The sequence below is a fragment of the Zingiber officinale genome, chromosome 8A (assembly GCF_018446385.1).
Source record: "Zingiber officinale cultivar Zhangliang chromosome 8A, Zo_v1.1, whole genome shotgun sequence".
In the NCBI taxonomy this organism is placed as follows: domain Eukaryota; kingdom Viridiplantae; phylum Streptophyta; class Magnoliopsida; order Zingiberales; family Zingiberaceae; genus Zingiber; species Zingiber officinale.
In genome coordinates, this window is record NC_056000.1 from 109763138 (window position 1) to 109783297 (window position 20160).

Genomic DNA, 20160 nt, shown 5'->3' on the forward strand with positions numbered 1-20160 from the left:
TAAGTTTAAATGGACTTTGAATTAAGTTTTAATAAGTTATTTTTATTTTAAAGTTTTTAAAATTAGTTCAGTTTTTAATTAAATATTCATTTAATTTTTAGTTAAGTTATTGAGTTAAGTTAAGTTTTCATTAAGCTTTAATTTGAGTTTTAATTAAGTTAAGTATTAAGTTTTAATTAATTTAAGTTTAAGTTTCAGTTAAGTTTAAATTAATTTTAGTTTTAATTAATTTAATTTTAAATTTTAATTTCAGTTAAGTTTTATATAATTTAAGTTTTATTTTTTAATTAATTTAAGTTCTAATTTAAACTTTAATTTAGGTTTTAATTTAAGTTTTAATTAATTAAAGTTTTAAGTTTAAATTAATTTAAGTTTAAGTTTAAGTTTCAATTAAGTTTTAATTAATTTTAGTTTTAATTAATTTCTATTTTAAGTTTTAGTTAATTTAATTTTAAGTTTTAATTCAGATTAGTTCTAATTAATTTTAGTTTTAATTAATTTAAGTTTTAGGTGTATGTTTTGATTTAAGTTAAATTTTAATTAATTTTTGGTTTAATTATTTTAAGTTTTAATTTTTTAATTAATTTAGGTTTAAGTTTAAGTTAAGTTTTAATTAATTTTAGTTTTAATTAATTTAAGTTTTAAGTTTTATTTAATTTAATTTTAAGTTTTAATTTCAGTTATGTTTTAATTAATTTTAGTTTTAATTAATTTAAGTTTTAATTTTTAATTAATTTATGATTTAATTTAAGTTAAGTTTTAATTAATTTTAGTTTTAATTTTTTAATTAATTTAAGTTTTAAGTTTAAATTTTAATTTAATTTAAGTTTTAATTCATTGTACGTAGTTTTAAGTTTTAAATTAATTTAAGTTTTAAATTTTAATTAATTTAAGTTTTAATTTTAATTTTAATTTAGGTTTTAATTTAATTTTGATTTAAGTTTTAATTAATTTAAGTTTTAAAAATTTAAGTTTAAGTTTTATTTACGTTTTAATTAATTTAAGTTTTAAGTTTTAATTAATTTAATTTTAAGTTTTAATTTCAATTAAGTTTTAATTAATTTTACTTTTAATTAATTTAAGTTTTAATTTTTAATTAATTTAAGTTTATTTTTTAAAATTAATTTAAGTTTTAATTAATTTAAGTTTATTTTTTAAAATTAATTTAAGTTTTAATTAATTTAAGTTTTAATCTTTAATTAATTTAAGTTTTAATTAATTTTAATTTTAAGTTTTAAATTTTAATTTAAGTTAAGTTTAATTCTTGATTTTGATTTTAAAATTATTTAGTTAAAATTAATTCAAGTAAGTTTAAGTTTAGGTTTAAATTATTAAGAATTTTGAGAAAGGCTATTTAACCCATGTTAGATTTAAACTTAGCTTTGGGTTAATCAAACAAGTTTCCTAAGGATAGCTTTTGAGTCGGTGGCGGGACATATTGTCACGCCCCGAGGGTAAGGTCGTCCAATGAAAATCGGGCAGAGCCTCCCCTATAGCAGAGACAAATGAAACCAGTATACAACGCCACATGACTACTCACAAGCAAACAACAACCCACACTACTAGATATAAACACAACCACGCAGTTAATAAATAACCCACATGGCTAAAAGAAAACACAGCGGAAATCACAAAATAACAAACGTGAAACCAACAAAACGAATACTGCGAGCTGGCTCGGCTTAACACAACATCATCAAACCAAATACATGCAACAACAAGACTAAACTCCATATCCACATCAAATTATTACAGAACCAAGTTCACAAATTCAAACACAAACAAAGCAGTAACAAAACCAAAAAATCTGTCCTCAAATGTGACGTGGGATCAACAGTCAGGATTCTCCAAGTGACCTTGTATCATCTACCTGCTACCTGGCGAAAGAAAATCAATTTATAGGGTGGTGCGTACTGGGACTTAGCGGGTAATAGACAGATAGTGGATGAGCATTATAAATATCTAAAGATACAAAAGTGTATATAGCCTCATAGGGAAAATAGCAGATACTACAGTGATAGGATAGTAAATGTCCATACCAGAAACCATATCCTAGGTTAGTAACAATAGATCAGGGATAGTGAGGATCTGTAATAGTACTGCTTATACTACAAGGGTATCATGCAGGTATACTACCAATAAGTAAGCCAGTGTCTAAGCATATGCAACATGTATATAACTCAACATATATAAGCATTTCACATGGATATAACAAGAGAACTACATAAGTAAACAAACAGTAGCATAAACAAGTATAACAATAATAGCGTATGCACAGATGGTCATTCCCGCCCACCCCTTTACACCATAACCCTTGTATAGTCGAGAGGTCGGGTCAGTGATAGACTGTACACCACTCCAGCTACCACTACTTTCGAGTGGCTGATGGGGCAGTTGCATAGTAGCTAACTAGCTACGTCTACGACGGGGGTCCTTGCTGCTCGCAACTCCAACTATCACTATCCATGAGTGAGCGAGTGGGGGCAAGACAGGACAAGCGGCATCTGCTCTAGCTACCACTACCTATGGGTGGCCGAGTGTGCGACCCTGGCCAACGCCCCTCTCAACCACAAGGGAGACATGGTCGTCGGCATGCATGCAATGACATGATGCGTAAAATGTAATAGTCACCATATATATATAAACAGAAATCAGGTATGCTACATGAAGCCCGCATGCTCAACAAGATATATGAATAAATAGTAGTCAAAGCAAGTAAACTTGGTATCTAGTATCTGTTAAGTATCAGGGATAGCAATGTGAGACTGTATAGATATCAAATTGAACATCTCAAAGGTCGAGTGGATAAATTATCAAGCACAGGAAAATATTACGAGTGGAGTCCAGGTAAACTCAACATTTATCCGAATATAACTCATGCACTAAGGTCAAATAACTAAAGAGACAAAACAAGAAGTACCCGCCTCAAATATAGCATGTGTCAATTACTATCTCCACGTCAAGCGGCTTGTCGTAAATCAAGGTCCTGTAACAACATGCATATAATTAATCCACTCTCATGTATATCCAATAACTAAACCAAAATTCTTATTAAACCAAGAAATCTTAATTCATTCATTGATTTCAGTTAACTAAATAAATCGGATCCAACCTGAAGCCTATATCGAATCCAACATTTAACCTCAATCGTTCCAAAACCACATGATTATGTTAAAAATATATAGAAAGATCATGAATTTATAAGATGAAGATACCTTCATTGATATGAGGTCTTTTAAGTAGAGTTTAAAAAAAAATCATGAGTACTTAGACTCAAAGTGGACAATATCATTCTATTGTGGAGATATCTGAAATCTTACGATCCTAACAATTGGTATCGAAGTGAGATCACTCTTCACTGTACTAACTGCCGGAAGAAGCACGAGCTGATACTTAAGGGGAGATCCAAACCATGAGAATAATGGTTTGAATAGAGGATTGTTGAGACTACAATCAAATTCCCTAAAATAAAATTATGAATTTATAAAATCTCTATTGATATGAGAATTTTTTGATCCTAACACTAGATACTTCATTTCTCTTGTATGAGAGAGATGATTAATTTTAGAAAAAGACAAAAATAATCTTTGCACCTTGTATTTGTATTGGTGGGTTGAAGGGCAAACGAGGAACAACAAGCTAATGAGATCTAACTCTAGCAGAGACAATCAAACAGTGGGACTAAACGAACCAATTAGGGTTAATTAGGTTGAGCCGTCCAAGTGGTCTAATCTAGCTCGTACCAGGTTGGCAGGGTGCACTTGCGTGGTTTAATCCTGAGCTAGCTACATCATCATGCTCAATCGATCTGTCGAATTGCCAAAAGGGTTGAGGTCAATCGCTTGAGCACAGAAGACTAAACACCTGAACACTCGATTGGTCGAGCGCTCGAGTGGCCAATTGCATAATGCACGACCCCGCTACACAAATCCAATCAATTGAATTGCACAACCAAAATCAACTCAAATCAATCCAAAAGCCGACTTTCCAATCAATTTCTCATCGAGGAAGAGACCTCATGGCTTCCTGCAACACCCCCTTGAACCTCCTCACGTCCAGCGTTATGCTCTGCTTGTTGAGGAGCACCGCCCAGAGCGTGTCCCATCCCTGCCGTCGCACCGATTCCGGATCCATGAACACCGGCTGCTCCCTCGGATACTGCTTCGCCAGCGAGCTCTCCTCCTTCTTCACCTCGTACTCCAAGTACTTGACCCCCATCGCCGCCGCCGACCCGCCGTAGTCATCGTTGCCGGCGTGGCGGAGGGCGCCCCAGGGGACGATCGGTACCAGCGTCGCGTTCGCCGGCAGGAAGATCATGTTTGTCAGACCCGCCCCGTGGACCCCCACCATCACGTCGCAGGAGTTCACGACGCCGGCGAAGCGCGACAGGTTCTGGGTCTGCTCCGGCCCCATCGCCACCACCTTGAACCCCAGTCTCCGAGTCAACGAGACGACCTCCCTTTTGTTGGTCAGCTCTCGCGACCCCTTTCTGAGCATGAGCAGCAGCCTCGGTTTAGAGTAATTCTTCCGCTCCCCGATCGATCTCCTCTTCAACGACAAGCTCGATCGCAGGAGCTCCCTGAAGTCCTCCATGGAGTAGTTGCCCGGCGTCCTGGCCGGGTCGATGACCAGCTCGTCGTGGCTCATCAGCCCGACGTGGGCCTTGCCGGAGCAATGCACCCGCTCGTCGCCGTCCAAGTTGACGACCTCGTAGTCTGACATGCGGTTCAAGATCCCGGCGTACTTGTCGACCCAGCGCTCGTTGAAGTTGGTTATCAGGAACCGGACGCGGCCGCGGTAGTGGAACGAGGTGATGAAGAGGGGATGAGGACGTCGGAGAAGTCGTGGAAGAAGTTCCTGCCGGCGAAGCCGCCTGTGGAAAAGACTACGACGGGGACGGCGTGCCGGACCCCGCATTCCCGGGCGCCGTGCGCGGCAGAGACGGATACAGACAGTGGCCGGATCAGTTCCATGACCGGCGTTTCCCACTTGCGAGCGTAAGGCCGGAGGGAGTACGTGGTGTTTTCCGGCAGGCCGTCGCCAGGGGACTCGACGAGGACGACGGAGGAGGAGGAAGGCTGGATTCTGACGTCGCCCTGCAACACGCAGGTGTCCGTCCGGCGTTGAGAGAAATCGCAGGAAATTACAGCCTTCGAAATCGCATTTTCTGCATCATTCCGACCAAAAAAGAAATGCACGATCTGATATCCGCTCACAGATTCGAGTAAAATTACAACGATCACAATCAGACCTGCTACAGAATCGACGATCAGTTCAGTATCGTTGCTGCTCTGTTGCTGAGTTCCTCCTGCTTTCTCCTCCCTCTCTGAGCTCAAAGCAATCGGTTTCACCATCATTTCGTCATCTGAGAGTTAAATTGTTGCCTTATAACAAAGTTTGCAAAGAATTGGATGATCACATCTTAACAAAAAAGTTTGCAAAGAGTCATAAATTCTCACCTTGTTCATCAACGCTTCTTGTGTTCTCTTCAAGCACTTTGAACTTTATATTTGCTAACGTAGATAGCTGCAAATTCACTGTATATTTGGATAAATTTACTTAGACACAGGAAGCATACAGAGTTCCTAATCCAAAAGAAAATAGTTGACTTACAGAGGGAGAGAGGATCCATCTGTGTCCTTAACCGAGTCAGTAAGAGGAAAGGAGGAACAATCAAGAAGGCCAGCAGCAGTAGGTGTATAACCTTGGCAAACGGAATCCGGCCGGCCATCGCCACCACCAGTGGCTTATCTCCTCTAAAGTGTAGAAAATCTCTCGTTTAGTAGGTTTGGCATGCAAGCAAACAAGCAAGGAAGAATATATCTTCCAGCCATGCCTACAAAGTGGGATGTTGACGTCCCAATTACCACCTATTCCTTCCACTCACACATTTTCAAAACATACACTAATCTTTTTCTCTTTCTTTTAATTTTTTTTTTAAATTTTAGTTTGTGTTTGAGAATTTCCAGAATTTAATCGTGGTTAGTAATTTGGTTTTGGGGGTTGCTACCAAATGCATGGTGATCGATGAGGAGAGTGGGAATAAGACAATAGAAGACAGTTGTCCCTTTTCCAAGTGGTTACATGTTTGTTTGCTAGCGTATTCCATTGCTTTTGGGGCACTGCTTGAATGATTGGCGTTCTTTGTTGCTAGGCCATTGCTCTTTGTTCGTCCATATCTAACTAGCTAGTTATGTGGTTCCGTCTGATACAATTGAATATTGATAGGAAAATTAAATTTTATATTTTGAGTATATAATTTTAAAATTTTTAAAATTAATTATTAAGTGAGTTCAATTAAAAATTTATTATGAAAATAGACGTGGATATTAAATCTTTCTTATATTATATTTTATTTTATGTTGTTGCCCGGATCCAACGAGGGAGGCTTGTAGCATCGATTTGTGCACGCACATTGAGCGCTTTAGGGCCCACTTTGTATTTCGCCGTCTCAAGGAGCTTGAGGAGGCTTTCTTCATACATAACTAGGATCAAGTGGCTAATGACATGATAGCGTCTAGTCAGCGTGCATGGGGCAATGCACACGATGTAGACGGATTGGAATTTTTTGCTCAGATAAAGGGTCAGTGTGATCCTTTAGGTGATACTAAATCTGAATCGTTGAGTTCAAAACGGATAGACTCAAATGCGTTGAAGGGGGCAAAACACTCTTTTATATTAGAATTGATCTGAGATATTGATGTTCGTCTAGACAACACTAGATAATCAAACTCTTATTTTAATATTAGATAAAAGATTTAAGGTCAGATATTATGTATTTGATATAATTAAAGAAGATCGGTCCAGTCCTACGGATCAAGCGCTCGCAACGGACAACTCAGGAGCTCAGTATCCTTTAGTTGCGTGCCTCATTTGAGCCGCAGGTGTTTGGGTGACAACCTGAATGTCCTACCGCTGCACCATAACCCCGGTGACATGTATTTGATATAATTGTTGAGTATGTAGGAGACTTGATATGGAAAATTTTAATGAGTTAGGAGGATCAGATACTACGTAACACAATCTTAGTAGGCCAAGAGGATCAGACACTGGACAGCAAAATCTTAATGGATAAGAAGAATTTGACATTAAGTAAAGAAAGACCATATGGATGGATATGACAGAACATACTTTATGAGTCAGTTGAACTAGACATCAAGCAAAGAGAGAAGCTTTTGACTAAGAAACTAACTCGGATTTCGAAATGATCAGACAGTATTAACTGTCAAAATTAGAAACATGCATTATTTGTCTATTATATTAACTCTGTGTTGAAAGAATATTATTTGTTGGACTAATTTTATTCGGTAGGACACAAAGTTGTATGGTTGACCGAATGATACTTTCGGTCGATCGGATAGTTTGAGCGATTGGACAAGGAGGTTCGATTGACCAAACACTTAAGATAAGGTCGAACTAGATATGATCCAACTCCGGAAGGAAAGAATAAGATCGGTTGATCAATACTATGGATCAATCGATCGTACTGGATTTGATTAGCGAATCGTAGACTTGCTCCCAGGCTCGATCTGAATCGGATCCGACCTAGTCTGAATTAGACCTGGTCAGATTTGAACCAGACCCAGCCGGGCTCATAATCGGATCAACAGCACCATTACCCATTGACTTGGTTGTCGGGCTTGAGACGTAATCAGTCCATCCCCGACTGTAACCGACCCCTGTTGTAACTGCCACATTCGGTCGACCAAACACTTGAGATAAGGTTGAACTAGATATGATTCAACTCCTAAAGGAAAGAACAGGATCGGTCGATCAATACTATGAATCAGTCGATCAAACCAGATATGATCAGCGAATCATAGACTTGCCCTTGGCCGAATCTGAATCGGACTTGACTCAGGGATCAGGTCAGTTACTGGTTAACCCGATTTTTGGGCCAGAACTGTGACCGGCTCAAGGCCGTAACTGGGTCAACGGTCGGGTCAATAACACGTTGACTTGGTTGCTGGGCCTAAACTGTAATCAGCCCCACACTATAATTAGCCCGACAGCTCCTAGGACGATGGTGTAATAGCAAGGCACCTTTTTAGTTTCCCAAGCCTCTAAAGATTGAGTTCCAATTTCGATGAATTAACGAATGAATTTTCCTTAATGAGCGGTTAACCTAAGAACGTTGGGCTTGGGTTGTTGGACTACCTGCTGTGAGCGCTTCTTAATTTACTCTAGTAGCCAGTGAAAAACTTCTACGGGTCGAGCTGGTCAAACCCAAGATTAGTTGGTGTAAGCTAGATACCTAGTATTAACTAAAAAGAAAAAGAAACATCCAAAGCAAGATTCTTGTAAACTACTTTCGTGTATTTTCTTTTATATTTCATATTCTTATTGTATTATTATGAAAACTTATTATAAGAGACTTCTTCACCTCTGAAAGATATCTGAGGAGGAGAAGATTTACTGGTAGTAGATTGCTAGGACTAAGTCCTGGATTAGTCACCTTCAAATGATGATACTAAGTAAAAAATCTAGGTATTGTGCATGCATAACATCAAGTTTGATTCAAGTATTTCACTGTGCATTCAGATGATGAGCCCACAATGGAGATGAAGCAATCGAAGTTATACACCCCTACATCGCAAGGTCCTAACACTTTAGACTCTCCTTGCTTGCTCAAGACATGATTGGGTAAAGTAGAAAATATTGACTTTATACTTTTCTTGTTACCATTCAAAACTTCTCAACTCTGATATCACTTATTATGACTGATTATATGTGATGAATAGTGATTCTACCTGCAAATATGAATTCTAACTACTCTTGCTAGCTTAGCAAATCCATACAAATGTTAGTGAAGTAGAAATAAAACAAATATAAATGCAATTATATCAATTGCTAGTACTAGATATTTGTGTAGTTAAGAACCTTCTAGTACTAGACATTTGTGTAGTTAAGAACCTTCGTTTCTAGGCCACAACCTATGACTCATCAGTGAGTCACCTTCGAAAAGCCATTATTTTTTTTTACCTTAACAGTGAACTATTGGAGGTGGAGAAACCTCTTGCATTATGCAAGATTACAAAGGAATTACAAGAGGAAAGATAAGAGAGTAAGGGAGAAGGTCCAATAGAATTCGACTAACCTTATTTTGTTAACCTTTAAACATCCACCTTGCACCACTGCTTCATTCTTTACTTGTTGTTACCTATGTTGGATAATTTGTTGCTGGAGATATTAGGAAAAATTATTAAATTGAAATTACATAAAATTAATTCTAACTTATCTATTGAGATGACCTGAGCGGATAATCTGAGGCTGCCAGTGGGACTGGTTCTGTCAAGCTTTCGGTGGTCCAAGTTGCAGAGTTGATGAGGTACGTGTAGGATCGAAAGCACTAGAGGGGGGAGGGTGAATAGCGCTCATGACTTTCACTTTCGTTTCAGAAAACTATCGAATAAATATGCAGTGGAAAAGTAAAACACACAGAAACAATGCTAACACTTTTGGTTACTTGGTTCGGAGCCTGTGGCGACTCCTACTCCAAGGCCCGCGATCGTTGATCGCTTTTGGTGGGCAATCACTATAAGCTCGGAAATATTACAAAAGAATATAACAATTAAAGTACTATTAAATATTATACCGACAATAAAGAAATTTGGAATTGAAAGCTTCTGGTTGTCGGAGTAAAGTTAGGACTTTGCTAGATTGCTTTGTTAGCAGCACACGGAAGAAGGATTGCAAGTATGTGTTGTTCCCTTGCTGCTGGTCGAACTGGCTTAAGTAGCCCATGGAGGGAGCCTCCAACACCATGGAGAGCGCCCTCAATCCCGTCGAAATCGCAACGTAGATGAGCTCTGAACTAGTCGCTGCTTATCCACCTAAGGGCGCCTCTAAGCTCATGGAGGGCACCCTCCACCCAACGTCCAGGGCGCCTCCAACTCCATAGAGGGTGCCATCTGCCCTGCTGCATGGAGGTCTTCAGTAGTGCACCCGAGGCACCTCCAAGCTCCATGGAGGGTGCCTCGGGTACTGCTCATCCGAGGTAAATGTGTCCAATTCACTTCCTGCAAAATACGTTAGTCCCAGAAACTAACCATACCCTGCAAACGAAAGTTAGCACAATAAGACATGATAAATAAAGTATTTGACAATCTCCTGATTGTCTGGTTCTGACTTCGGATTTCTCATCCGGAAACCCTAGGTCGAACCGACGCCTATTGTTTCCTCACCGGGGAACGCGTCCTCACCTACTCCACTGAGGAGAATTTACTTGTTGCCAGATTAGTCCTCCAGATTGAATGGACTTTTGCTCTACGCCCGAGGCTCGAGGACTTTCTGCTGGGCGTCCGCTCCATGACCGTCCAGTCTTCCACCTGGTTCGCAACACCAAGACTTTCCACCTAGAGTCCCCGACTCTAGGACTTTTGCCCGAAGCCCTTGATCTGTCAAGACTTTCCGCCTAGGGTTACCACCCCCTAGGGTTTTCAACCTGCCTAACCACAGCTAGGACTTTTGCCTAAGTACACTTAGGACTTTCCTACAAACTCATTCAAACATGTTAAACAACAAATTACCTTAACTTTGAACCCTTTGCCATTATCAAAACTTAGGTTCGATCATCGGATGTTTTTCGCACTAACAATCTCTCCTTTTTTGATGATAGCAATAAAATTCAAAGTTAAGTAAAAACATAAAATCATAGCATAACAAATCATAGCGTAAATACAACATAGCAAGATCATAGCATAAATACAGCATAACAATTTGTTTGTTGTATCTCCCCCTTAATCACCTTGCTACTTAACTTTCACTTTCCCCCCCCCCCCCCCCCCCCCCCCCCCCCCCCTTCACCATATATCAAAGAGTACCACTTCAAAAGTAATAGAGAAAGGAGTGTAAGAGAAAAGATAATTAGCTCCCCCTGAAAGGTAGCTTTTACTTAACTATAGTTTTGTAAGAAGAAGCAAAAATTTGAAAGAGATTTTAATTAAATATTGAAAATAACTTAGCTTTAAAAGTACTCATCTTAAATAAAAATTCTGATAAAAGCGTCAGCTTAGTTAAGTATTAAAAAAACTTTGATAAAGAGCAAGCTTAAAAACTAATTTTACTTCAAAAATTGATATTAATTCAACAATAAGCTGAAAAAATAATTTTAATTTTGAATAAACACTAAGTTTAATAATTTTTTTAAACATGAAAAATAATTTCATTTTAACACCAAGTTTAAAAATGACCAAGTTTTAAAACTAATTTTAAGTAAAGTCTAACAAAAAACTTCTGATTGAAGAAAAACATGAACTTGGCTTAATTTGAAAATCTTTCTTTTACTCCCCCTTGATTAATGTCAATCAAAAAAAATTTAACGTCCTAGAGTCCAAGCATGAGTAATAAAATATCTACTTTCAAACAAATGTCTAACCCTTAGTTACTAGTTGTTTACCATGAGGTAACAACTTTCACTTGGTTAGTCAAATTAAGTAAGTATTCCAGTTAGTTTGACTAAGCATGAACAACTTAATTTGATTAATATGAATTTGATATTTAATGCTCAGACTTATGTTGATGCACAGACATAAGCATTTTGAAGTCTAGACAGTACCCTATGCATCTGACACCATTCTAAGTGTCTTTCATACACAAGCAAGGTAATCCTAGTGTGCTTGTGAGATGCTCTCGCTGGAACCTAGGGGTACATGCTTTCTAGGGGGTATATACCTAGGCTAAGTCCAAATTTTGAAATACTAACAAACTTGGAATTTTGAAAATATTTTTCCTATACTTTTTAAAACCAAAAAAACTTTGAAATAGTAAGTAGAAAAAATTTCTATTCTACTAAACATATCCCTATTTGTCTTCTAAGTGCACTGAACTCAAGTTCAAGTAAGGGTTTTGTGAAAATGTCAGTTAGGTTTGACTTAGACTCAACATAGTTGAGTACAATGTCATCCTTAGCTACATGATCCCTTACAAAGTGATGTTTCACTTCTATGTGTTTAGTCCTTGAGTGGTGAATTGGATTCTTGGTTAAGTTAATTGAACTTATATTATCAATTGAAACTTTTATATTTTTATATTCTAGTTGATAGTCCTTTAAGGTGTGCATCATCCATAATAGTTGAGATGCACATTTCCCTAGGGCTATGTACTTAGCTTCAGTAGTGGATAAAACAACAAAGTGTTACTTTCTGCTTGACCAACTTACTAGGCACTGACCTAGAAATTGACAGCTACGCCTTGTGCTTTTTCTATCTAGTTTGCACTCGGCATAGTCTGAGTCAGAATAGGCAATTAGGTCAAAGGTACAAGACCTAGGTTACCAGATTCCTATATTTAGGGTTCTCTTAATATATCTAAGTATTCTTTTAACATTTGTTAGGTGTGACTCCTTAGCACAAGATTGGTATCTTGCACACATACCTACTGCAAACAAAATATTAGGTCGACTTGTAGTTAGATAAAGTAGACTCTCTATCATACTTCGATAGTATTTTAAGTCTACTGGTTTTCCTTCTAGATCAGAATCAATTTTAACATTGGTTGTCATTTGAGTATTTATATTTTTAGAATTTTTCATGCCAAATTTTCTAATTAATTCCTTAGTATATTTTGTTTGAAAAATATAAATTTCATCTTTGGTTTGTTTAATTTGTAAGCCTAAAAAGAAGTTGAGTTCCCCAACTAAGCTCATTTAAAATTCACTTTCCATTAATTTAGTAAATTCTTTTAAAATTTTAGTATTAGTTGAACAAAAAATTATATCATCTACGTAAATTTGGGCTATAAATATGTCTTTTTCTAGGGTTTTTGCAAATAGGGTTTGATCTATTTGGCCTTGTTTAAACCCCTTAGATATTAGATAAGTTGACAAGCGTTCATACCAAGCCCTAGGTGCTTGTTTTAGTCCATATAGAGCTTTCTTTAACCTAAAGACATGGTTTGGGTGGTCAAAGTCCTCAAATCCTAGGGGTTGACTTACATACACTTCTTCTTTGATGAACCATTTAAAAATATAGATTTTACATCCATTTAGTATAACTTGAATCCTTTATGTGCTGTATAGACCAGCAACATCCTTATGGATTCAAGTCTGGCTACGGGAGTATAGGTCTCATCATAGTCTAACCCTTCTACTTGGCTGAACCCTTTTGCTACCAATCTAGCTTTGTTTCTTACTATTTCGCCCTTATCGTCCAATTTATTTCTAAATACCCATTTAGTGTCAACTATGATTTTGTTTATAGGTTTAGGTACTAGTTCTCAGACCTAGTTTCTTTCAAATTGAGCTAACTCTTCTTGCATTGCTAATATCTAGTCTGGGTCTGGTAGGGCTTCTTCTATAGTTTTGGGTTCAATTTTAGAGATAAGGACTATCTGACTTAGGTTTTTATAAGATGATCTAGTTCGAACTCCTAGGGTTGGGTCACCCAAAATTTGGTCAGATGGGTGATTGGTACTTATTCTTGATGGTCTTATATTAGGGTTAATAATTGGTTCTTGTGATTCACTAGGTTTAATTTGAACATCTTCATCATCTTGTATGTTTCTTGAATTAATATTTTCTATGTTTTGATTAACATTTTCATTTATTGAGTTATTATCTTCATCAAAAATTATATTAGTGGTTTCTTCAACTTTTAGGATTTCTTTGTTATAGACTCTATATGCCCTACTGGCTGTGGAATACCCTAAAAAGATCCTAGGGGTTGATTTTGATGTGAATTTTCCTAGGTAGTCTTTTGCGTTTAGAATGTGGACTTTACATCCAAACACTTTTAGATAATTTAGGTTGGGTATTTTATTATAATATATTGCATAAGGAGTTTTATTATGAAATTTATTAATTCAAATTCTATTTTGAATGTAACATATTATATTAATTGTCTCAACCCAGAATTGACTATTTAGGTTATATTCATTTAACATGGTTCTAGCGGCTTCTTGTAGGGTTCTATTTTTATGTTCTACTAGACCATTTTGTTGGGGGGTTCTAGGGCATGAGTACTCATGTTTATATCCATTAATTTCACAAAATTCAGTAAATTTATGATTTTCAAACTCTCCTCCATGATCACTTCTAATCCTTTTAATTTTAGTATCTTTTTCATTTTCTACTAAGTTGCAAAAGGTTTTAAAGATTTCATAAGTTTCATCTTTAGTTTTTAAAAATTTTACCCAAGTAAACCTTGAGTAATCATCAAGGTTCTTGCTTAGTGGCTTGGCTCCATGTGAATCAAACAGGTCTAAGTGTAGGAGCTCAAGTATTGAGTTAGTTCTATTTAAGTTGGTTAATTTGTGGGTTGATTTGGTTTGTTTACCCTGTTGGTAGACTTTACAAATTATATTTTCTATAAATTTTAATTTGAATAAACTTCTAACTGAGCCATTTTGACTCATTTTCAAAATGAGTCTGGTATGAGTGTGACCCTGTCTTCTGTGACACAACTTAGTTTCCTCTTGTTGTGTCAATAGACACTTTAGTGAAGAGGTTGGTAGGTCAATTATATAGATATTCTTTTTTCTAATTCCCTTAAGTATAATTTCAGGATTTTCAACATTTTTAATTAAACAATCAGTTTTTAAAAATATGACTGAGTATCCTAAGACGCATAATTGACTAATACTAAGTAAGTTAAAATTTAGTTGATTAACCAATAAAACTTTTCGAATATAGAAATTAGAACTTAGTTGGATATTACCTGTTCTGATTACCTTAAGTGTTTTGTCGTTGTCGAATGCAACTGACCATAGATTCTTGAATTTCAGCTTAGTAAATTTCAATCTGTCTCCAGTCATGTGTTTGGAGCATTCGCTATCTAACATCCATTGATCCAAATCTTTATCCTCCTACACATAAAGTATTTGATTTGGTTCGATTTGATGGATCAAAAGATAGTTTGATTGAAATTAACCCTTTAATATTCCATCTCACCCAGTCTAGATTATCAAATATGATATTCCTATGGGTGATTGTGAGATAATTTTGTGTTTAATTGAGTTAATCATATTTAGGTTTAAGTTATGAATTAGTTGGGTTAATTTAGATTAGGTAATATTAATTTTAAGTTAATTGGGTTAATTGAGATTAATAAGTTTTATTAATTAGATTAATTAAATTTATTAGATTTATTAATTGATTAGGTTAAATATTAATTAAGATCGGTTTTATTAATTAGATTAATTAGATTTATTAATTGATTAGGTTAATTGAGTTAATTGATTTTATTCTGTTTTATTAATTAGATTTATTAGATTTATTAATTGATTAGGTTAAATATTAATTAAGATTAATTTAATCAATTTTATTAATTAGATTAATCAGATTTATTAATTGATTAGGTTAAATATTAATTAAGATTGATTTAATCAGTTTTATTAATTAAATTAATTAAATTGGTTAGGTTAAATAATTAAGATTGATTTATTCAGTTTTATTAATTAAATTAATTAGATTTATTAATTAATTAGGTTAAATAATTAAGATTGATTTATTTAATTTTATTAATTAGATTAATTAGATTAAATAATTAAGATTGATTTATTTAATTTTATTAATTAGATTAATTAGATTTATTAATTGATTAGGTTAAATAATTAAGATTGATTTATTCAGTTTTATTAATTAAATTAATTAAATTGGTTAAATCTAAATTTTACCTAAGTTCATTTCACCCTTTTCTAAGTTATCGGGAACTTTATAGGTTTTTGTGAGATGGTTAATTTCATATTTGATTTAGGTTATCATCTAAAGATTAATTTATATTTGAGTTAAACTCAGGTTTTTCAATTAGTCAATTAAATATTCATTTCAAAGATTGACTTTCAGGCTGTGGCGAGCCACTAGACCTTCTTGGATATTAGTTCATCCACCACTTTTAGACAAAATCTTTCAAAGAAATTAGATATTTAATTTTTCCTTTTTGAAATCCCTAGGTCTAACTAGTCAAGTGTAAATCATGCCTAGGTCTTTATCTAGCCTAATCTACGCATGTATAATAAGAGCAAGAAAAAAACAAGCATCAAACTGTGAGGTACGGCAAAATAAATAATAAAGGATTATAGGAGAATAACCATATCGTAATTTATGGGAATTTTTAGGAATTTTCCTGGCATTATTTGGAGATTTTATAATAGAATTTAAGGGGATAAATCGTTAAGTATAAGGTGGTAAAGGAAATCACCATTTGAGGAGGCCAATTGAGGTATTAATATTAAACAAACCTTACCTTTATAAATACCGCTACAAGGGCTACAGTGCCCTAAAAATCACCGATTCTTCTCCCGATTGCGCTGATCAATAGTGAGAGCTCGACGGTTGCTGCAGCACCCGATCGCGCCGACGTCGTGTCACAAGTCGAGTCTCTGACCTCCTCTACTCCTTAATGGAAGTATCATCTGTAGAGTTCCTCTCCGAAAAGCTGCCTCGCGCAAGGGATGTTCGGTCGAGCGAGGAGATTTGAGCTCCGGTGTCGCTAGGGTTGAATCGCCGATTTCTGTGCTCAATCTTAGTTGAGAGTTTGTGCTCCAAACGGCGGCCTCGTCTTCCCGAGCCCTAGAGCAGAGCTGATTTCGCTGGGTTTCCCTTCGTCGATTATGGTGGTTTCTATCATCAAGGTAGGTTGAGGTATGGTAGTTCGATTAGAGTTCTTTAGCTATGGAGATCATGGTTTGATGCCAGGATGGGAAGTTATGTTGACTAAGGTTTGGTTCTGATAGTGCCTCACAGTAAAAGACTTGGCTGCAAATCTCCAGCAGCAGGTATCACCGGCGGGGAGCCTCAGTAGTTATTTTCCGGCCATGAATCAGTAGGTAAGGCCTCTACGACTTCAAATGATTGGTCTGTTGATCTAGGCGTGGAATTCAATTTGGATTGGGTGTTGATTAGAATGATTGTAATTGTTTCTAGCTTTGTAGAAGCTCCGATTGTGGATCCGTGGCAGCGGACAACACCATTGTGCTTGTGCCGGCAATAGCACCTCCTGGCAGTGGGGCAGTCGAGGTGAGGTTATTGTAGAGTAAAGTATTGGGTTATGAATACAAGTGTTAATTGAATCAGTATCAGTGTTAATTGGTATTTAGGGAACAAGTTCATGATTTGGTAACCCTAATTATTATAATGTAAATTAGGGGGTTTAGATTGGTTTAAGTAGATCAATAATGGGGAATGGTAGAGGATAATGAATGAGCCCAGATTAGTACCTATTTCGTATATTGGTTTTGTTGGTTAGTCCTAGGAAGAACGTACCGGTTCCACTGTACAAAAATTTTGTACAAGTGTCAAACCTTTCCTAAATAACCTATTGTGTTCTTTAGAAGTTAAATTAGGAATCGCAAACGGAACTTAATATTATTGATTCCAAATTTAACTTATATGTTCTTAATGATTTAGACTTGGATCGCAAGCAGAACTTAACACTATTGATCTAAATCTATCTATGTTATAAATTCAATTAAATATTAATTTCTAAAATTGGCTTCCAGGTTAAACATGGCGAGGCACTAGGCCTTCTTGAATATGGGAGCAACCACCACTTCCTAGACAAAGCCTTTTAAGGAAAGCTAATATTTAATTTCCTTATATAACTCTAGGTTTAACCAAAAGGAATAATCGAATCACAAATTCGAAAAACAAAAAACACAAACTCGAATAACAAATTCGAAAAACTAGAATCTAATATCTCTTGTGTTTGGAATTCATACAAAGAAAAATAACTAGCATGATGCGGAAGAAAATTACTAGTTATACCTTCTCTTTGTATGCTAATGACCTCGAGATCTTCTGTCGTATTCCTCGCCTCGCCTTGGATGTTGTGTGGGCAACGATCCTCCAAGATGAACACCACCCAAAGAACTTCTCCTCCTTCTCTATGTTTCGGCCACCACCACCACCAAGGAAAAGAGAGCAAGGGAAAGGGAAGAGGGGAGAGGCCGACCACAAGAGGAACACCAACAAGAGAATAAAATTGTTATCTCATGAGGCCTCCTCTCTTCTTCTTTTATATTACTTCCCCAAGACAAATAAGGAAAGACTTTTTACAAAAATTAAAATCTTCCTCTTATTTTTCCTTTTCTTTCCTCTTGATTGAATCAATCATCAATCATGGATTAATTGTCTTGATTGGCCGGCCCTTGCTTGGGCACCAAGTATGGGTGGCCGACCACATCATCAAGAAGGAAAAATAATTTTTATAAAATTTTATAAAAGAAGAAATCCTCTTATAAAATTTTACAAGCTCTCTTTCTTAAAGTGGATGTTAAAAAAATGAAAGTTTTAAAAATTAAAATCATATTTTAAAATTTAAAACTTCTCTTCTAAAAATTTCCTTTTTTAACATGTTTACAAAAATAGAAAATTTTAATTTTAAAACTTCTCTTGATTTTTTCTAAAACCATCCTGGATGGTTAAAAAAGGAATGTTTTAAAACTTTTAAAACTCTCTATTAAACCATGTAGCCTAATTCAAATAAGGAAAGTTTTTCATTTTAAAATTTCTCTTTTAAAACTTATAGTTTTCTATAAAGAGGAGATTTTAAAAATTCAAAACACCCCTTCACTTTTGAATTAATATGGCCAACCCCTTCTTGCTTGGACACCAAGCAAGGGGTCGGCCCCTTAAGAGAAGATGGTGGCCGGCCCTTGGTTTGGTCACCAAGCCTTGGGTCGGTCCTCTCTTGGACACCAAGAAGGGCTTTTATTTGGATGGACTTGAGGCTTTAATGAGGCTATGGCAGGGACCTAGAGGAGAAATTAGTTTTGGCCTTCCGATGAGCTTGAGTATCCCGTGTTCACCCCGAACACACAACTCAAGTTCATCAATAATAGCTCATTCCACTAGAGAGTTATTATTGCACTACCGCACCAATCCCAAATTACATTATGGGCTCCTTCTTATCATGAGTGTGTTAGTCTCTCTGTGTTTAAGATAACAAATATCCACTAATTAAGTAAGTTACTGACAACTCACTTAATTAATATCTAAGTCCAAGAGTAGTATCACTCAACCTCATCATCATGTCGAACTAAGTCCACCTGCAGAGTTTAATATGACAACCTTATGAGCTCCTCTTGGGGGCATTCTCAACCTAGATTAATAGGACACAGTTTTCTTCTATAATTAACAATACACACTATAAGTAATATCATTTCCCAACTTATCGGGCCTATTGATTTTTCAAGCTAAATATCACCCTTTGATAAGTTAAAGAAATAAATACTAAATATATGTGCTTGTTATTATATTAGGATTAAAAGCACACACTTCCATAATAACTAAAGTCTAGTTCTTTTATTAAGTCAGTATAAAAAGAACTTACCTAAAATGGTCCTACTCAATACACTTAGAGTGTACTAGTGTAATTTATTAGTCAAGATAAACTAACACCTAATTACACTACGACTATTCCAATGGTTTGTTCCTTTCCATCTTAGTCGTGAGCAACTGTTTATAATTTATAAAGAACTGATAACATGATCTTCTGTGTATGACACCACACCTCATGTTATCTACAATATAAATTAATTGAACAACTACACTTAACAAATAAATGTAGACATTTGACCAATGTGATTCTTTTATTTCAAAATAAATGTTTACAAAAGCTAGACTTTTAATATACACTCTAATAGTTTAGCTATATAAATTCATACAAAATTGGTTAAAATTGATACGTTGACGCAGGTCTTTGATCGAGGCTGGTGTCGCGACGAAGGTGACATCGGATTCAAACTACATTTAGAGGCGGGTGCATCTTGACTTGTTTGTTTAGCTACTGCCCTTAGTGCATGAGTTATTTGTGGATTAGAGTATATGTTTACCTTAACTCCACTTGTATTAGTTCTTGTGCTTGATACTTTATCCACTCAACCTTCGAGATGCCCAGATTTATATCTATACAGTCTCACATTATTATCCCTGATAATTAACAGATACTAGACACTATGTTTACTTGTTAGACTACTGTTTATTTATGTATCGTATTGAGCATGCGACTTCATGCATCATACCTGATTTCTATTATATATATATATATATATATATATATATATATATATATATATATATATATATATATATATATATATAATGGTTGTTGCATTATACGCATCATGTCATTGCATGCATGCTGGTGATCATGTCTCCCTTGTGGTTGAGAGGGTCGTTGGCCAGGGTCGCACACTCAACCACTCATGGGTAATGGTAGCTGG

The 20160-nt window shown here is 35.7% G+C and overlaps 2 protein-coding genes and 1 long non-coding RNA gene across 4 annotated transcripts; 1 reads left to right on the forward strand and 2 right to left on the reverse strand.

The window, feature by feature from the left end:
• Nucleotides 1-1648: 1648 nt before the first annotated feature.
• On the reverse strand, nt 1649-4965 carry LOC122009936 (alpha-1,3-arabinosyltransferase XAT3-like). Of its 2 annotated transcripts, none has more exons than XM_042566254.1 (3): nt 4016-4965; nt 2925-2986; nt 1649-1873 (listed from the first exon to the last, which is right to left on the reverse strand). In XM_042566254.1, the coding sequence occupies exons 1-2, from the start codon at nt 4915-4917 to the stop codon at nt 2926-2928; spliced, it is 963 nt and encodes a 320-aa protein (XP_042422188.1). In that variant the 5' UTR covers nt 4918-4965; the 3' UTR covers nt 1649-1873; nt 2925. The 2 variants fall into 2 exon arrangements, with proteins under 2 accessions (XP_042422188.1, XP_042422187.1); XM_042566253.1 differs by having other exon boundaries at nt 1649-1877.
• On the reverse strand, nt 4964-5801 carry LOC122011120. Its single transcript, XM_042567548.1, has 5 exons — nt 5614-5801; nt 5460-5537; nt 5252-5365; nt 5032-5167; nt 4964-4988 (listed from the first exon to the last, which is right to left on the reverse strand). The coding sequence occupies exons 1-5, from the start codon at nt 5729-5731 to the stop codon at nt 4964-4966; spliced, it is 471 nt and encodes a 156-aa protein (XP_042423482.1). The 5' UTR covers nt 5732-5801.
• A 10414-nt stretch (nt 5802-16215) lies between these two features.
• Nucleotides 16216-19929, forward strand: LOC122012445. Its single transcript, XR_006120220.1, has 4 exons — nt 16216-16569; nt 16672-16764; nt 16862-16954; nt 19634-19929. It is a non-coding gene; the product is annotated as an uncharacterized LOC122012445 (long non-coding RNA).
• The last annotated feature ends 231 nt before the right edge of the window (nt 19930-20160 follow it).

Bases quoted from the DNA above. Each gene is read 5' to 3' on its own strand.
- LOC122009936 (XM_042566254.1), bottom strand. From the start codon at position 4,917: ATGCGGGGTCCGGCACGCCGTCCCCGTCGTAGTCTTTTCCACAGGCGG. The intron at 2,987-4,015 runs GTCTCTTCCTCG...ATGTTGTTACAG, and splicing joins GTGTTGCAGGAAGCCATGAG to GACCTTGATTTACGACAAGC.
- LOC122011120 (XM_042567548.1), bottom strand. From the start codon at position 5,731: ATGGCCGGCCGGATTCCGTTTGCCAAGGTTATACACCTACTGCTGCTG. The intron at 5,538-5,613 runs GTAAGTCAACTA...CCAAATATACAG, and splicing joins GATGGATCCTCTCTCCCTCT to TGAATTTGCAGCTATCTACG. The intron at 5,168-5,251 runs GTCTGATTGTGA...GGAATGATGCAG, and splicing joins GATCGTCGATTCTGTAGCAG to AAAATGCGATTTCGAAGGCT.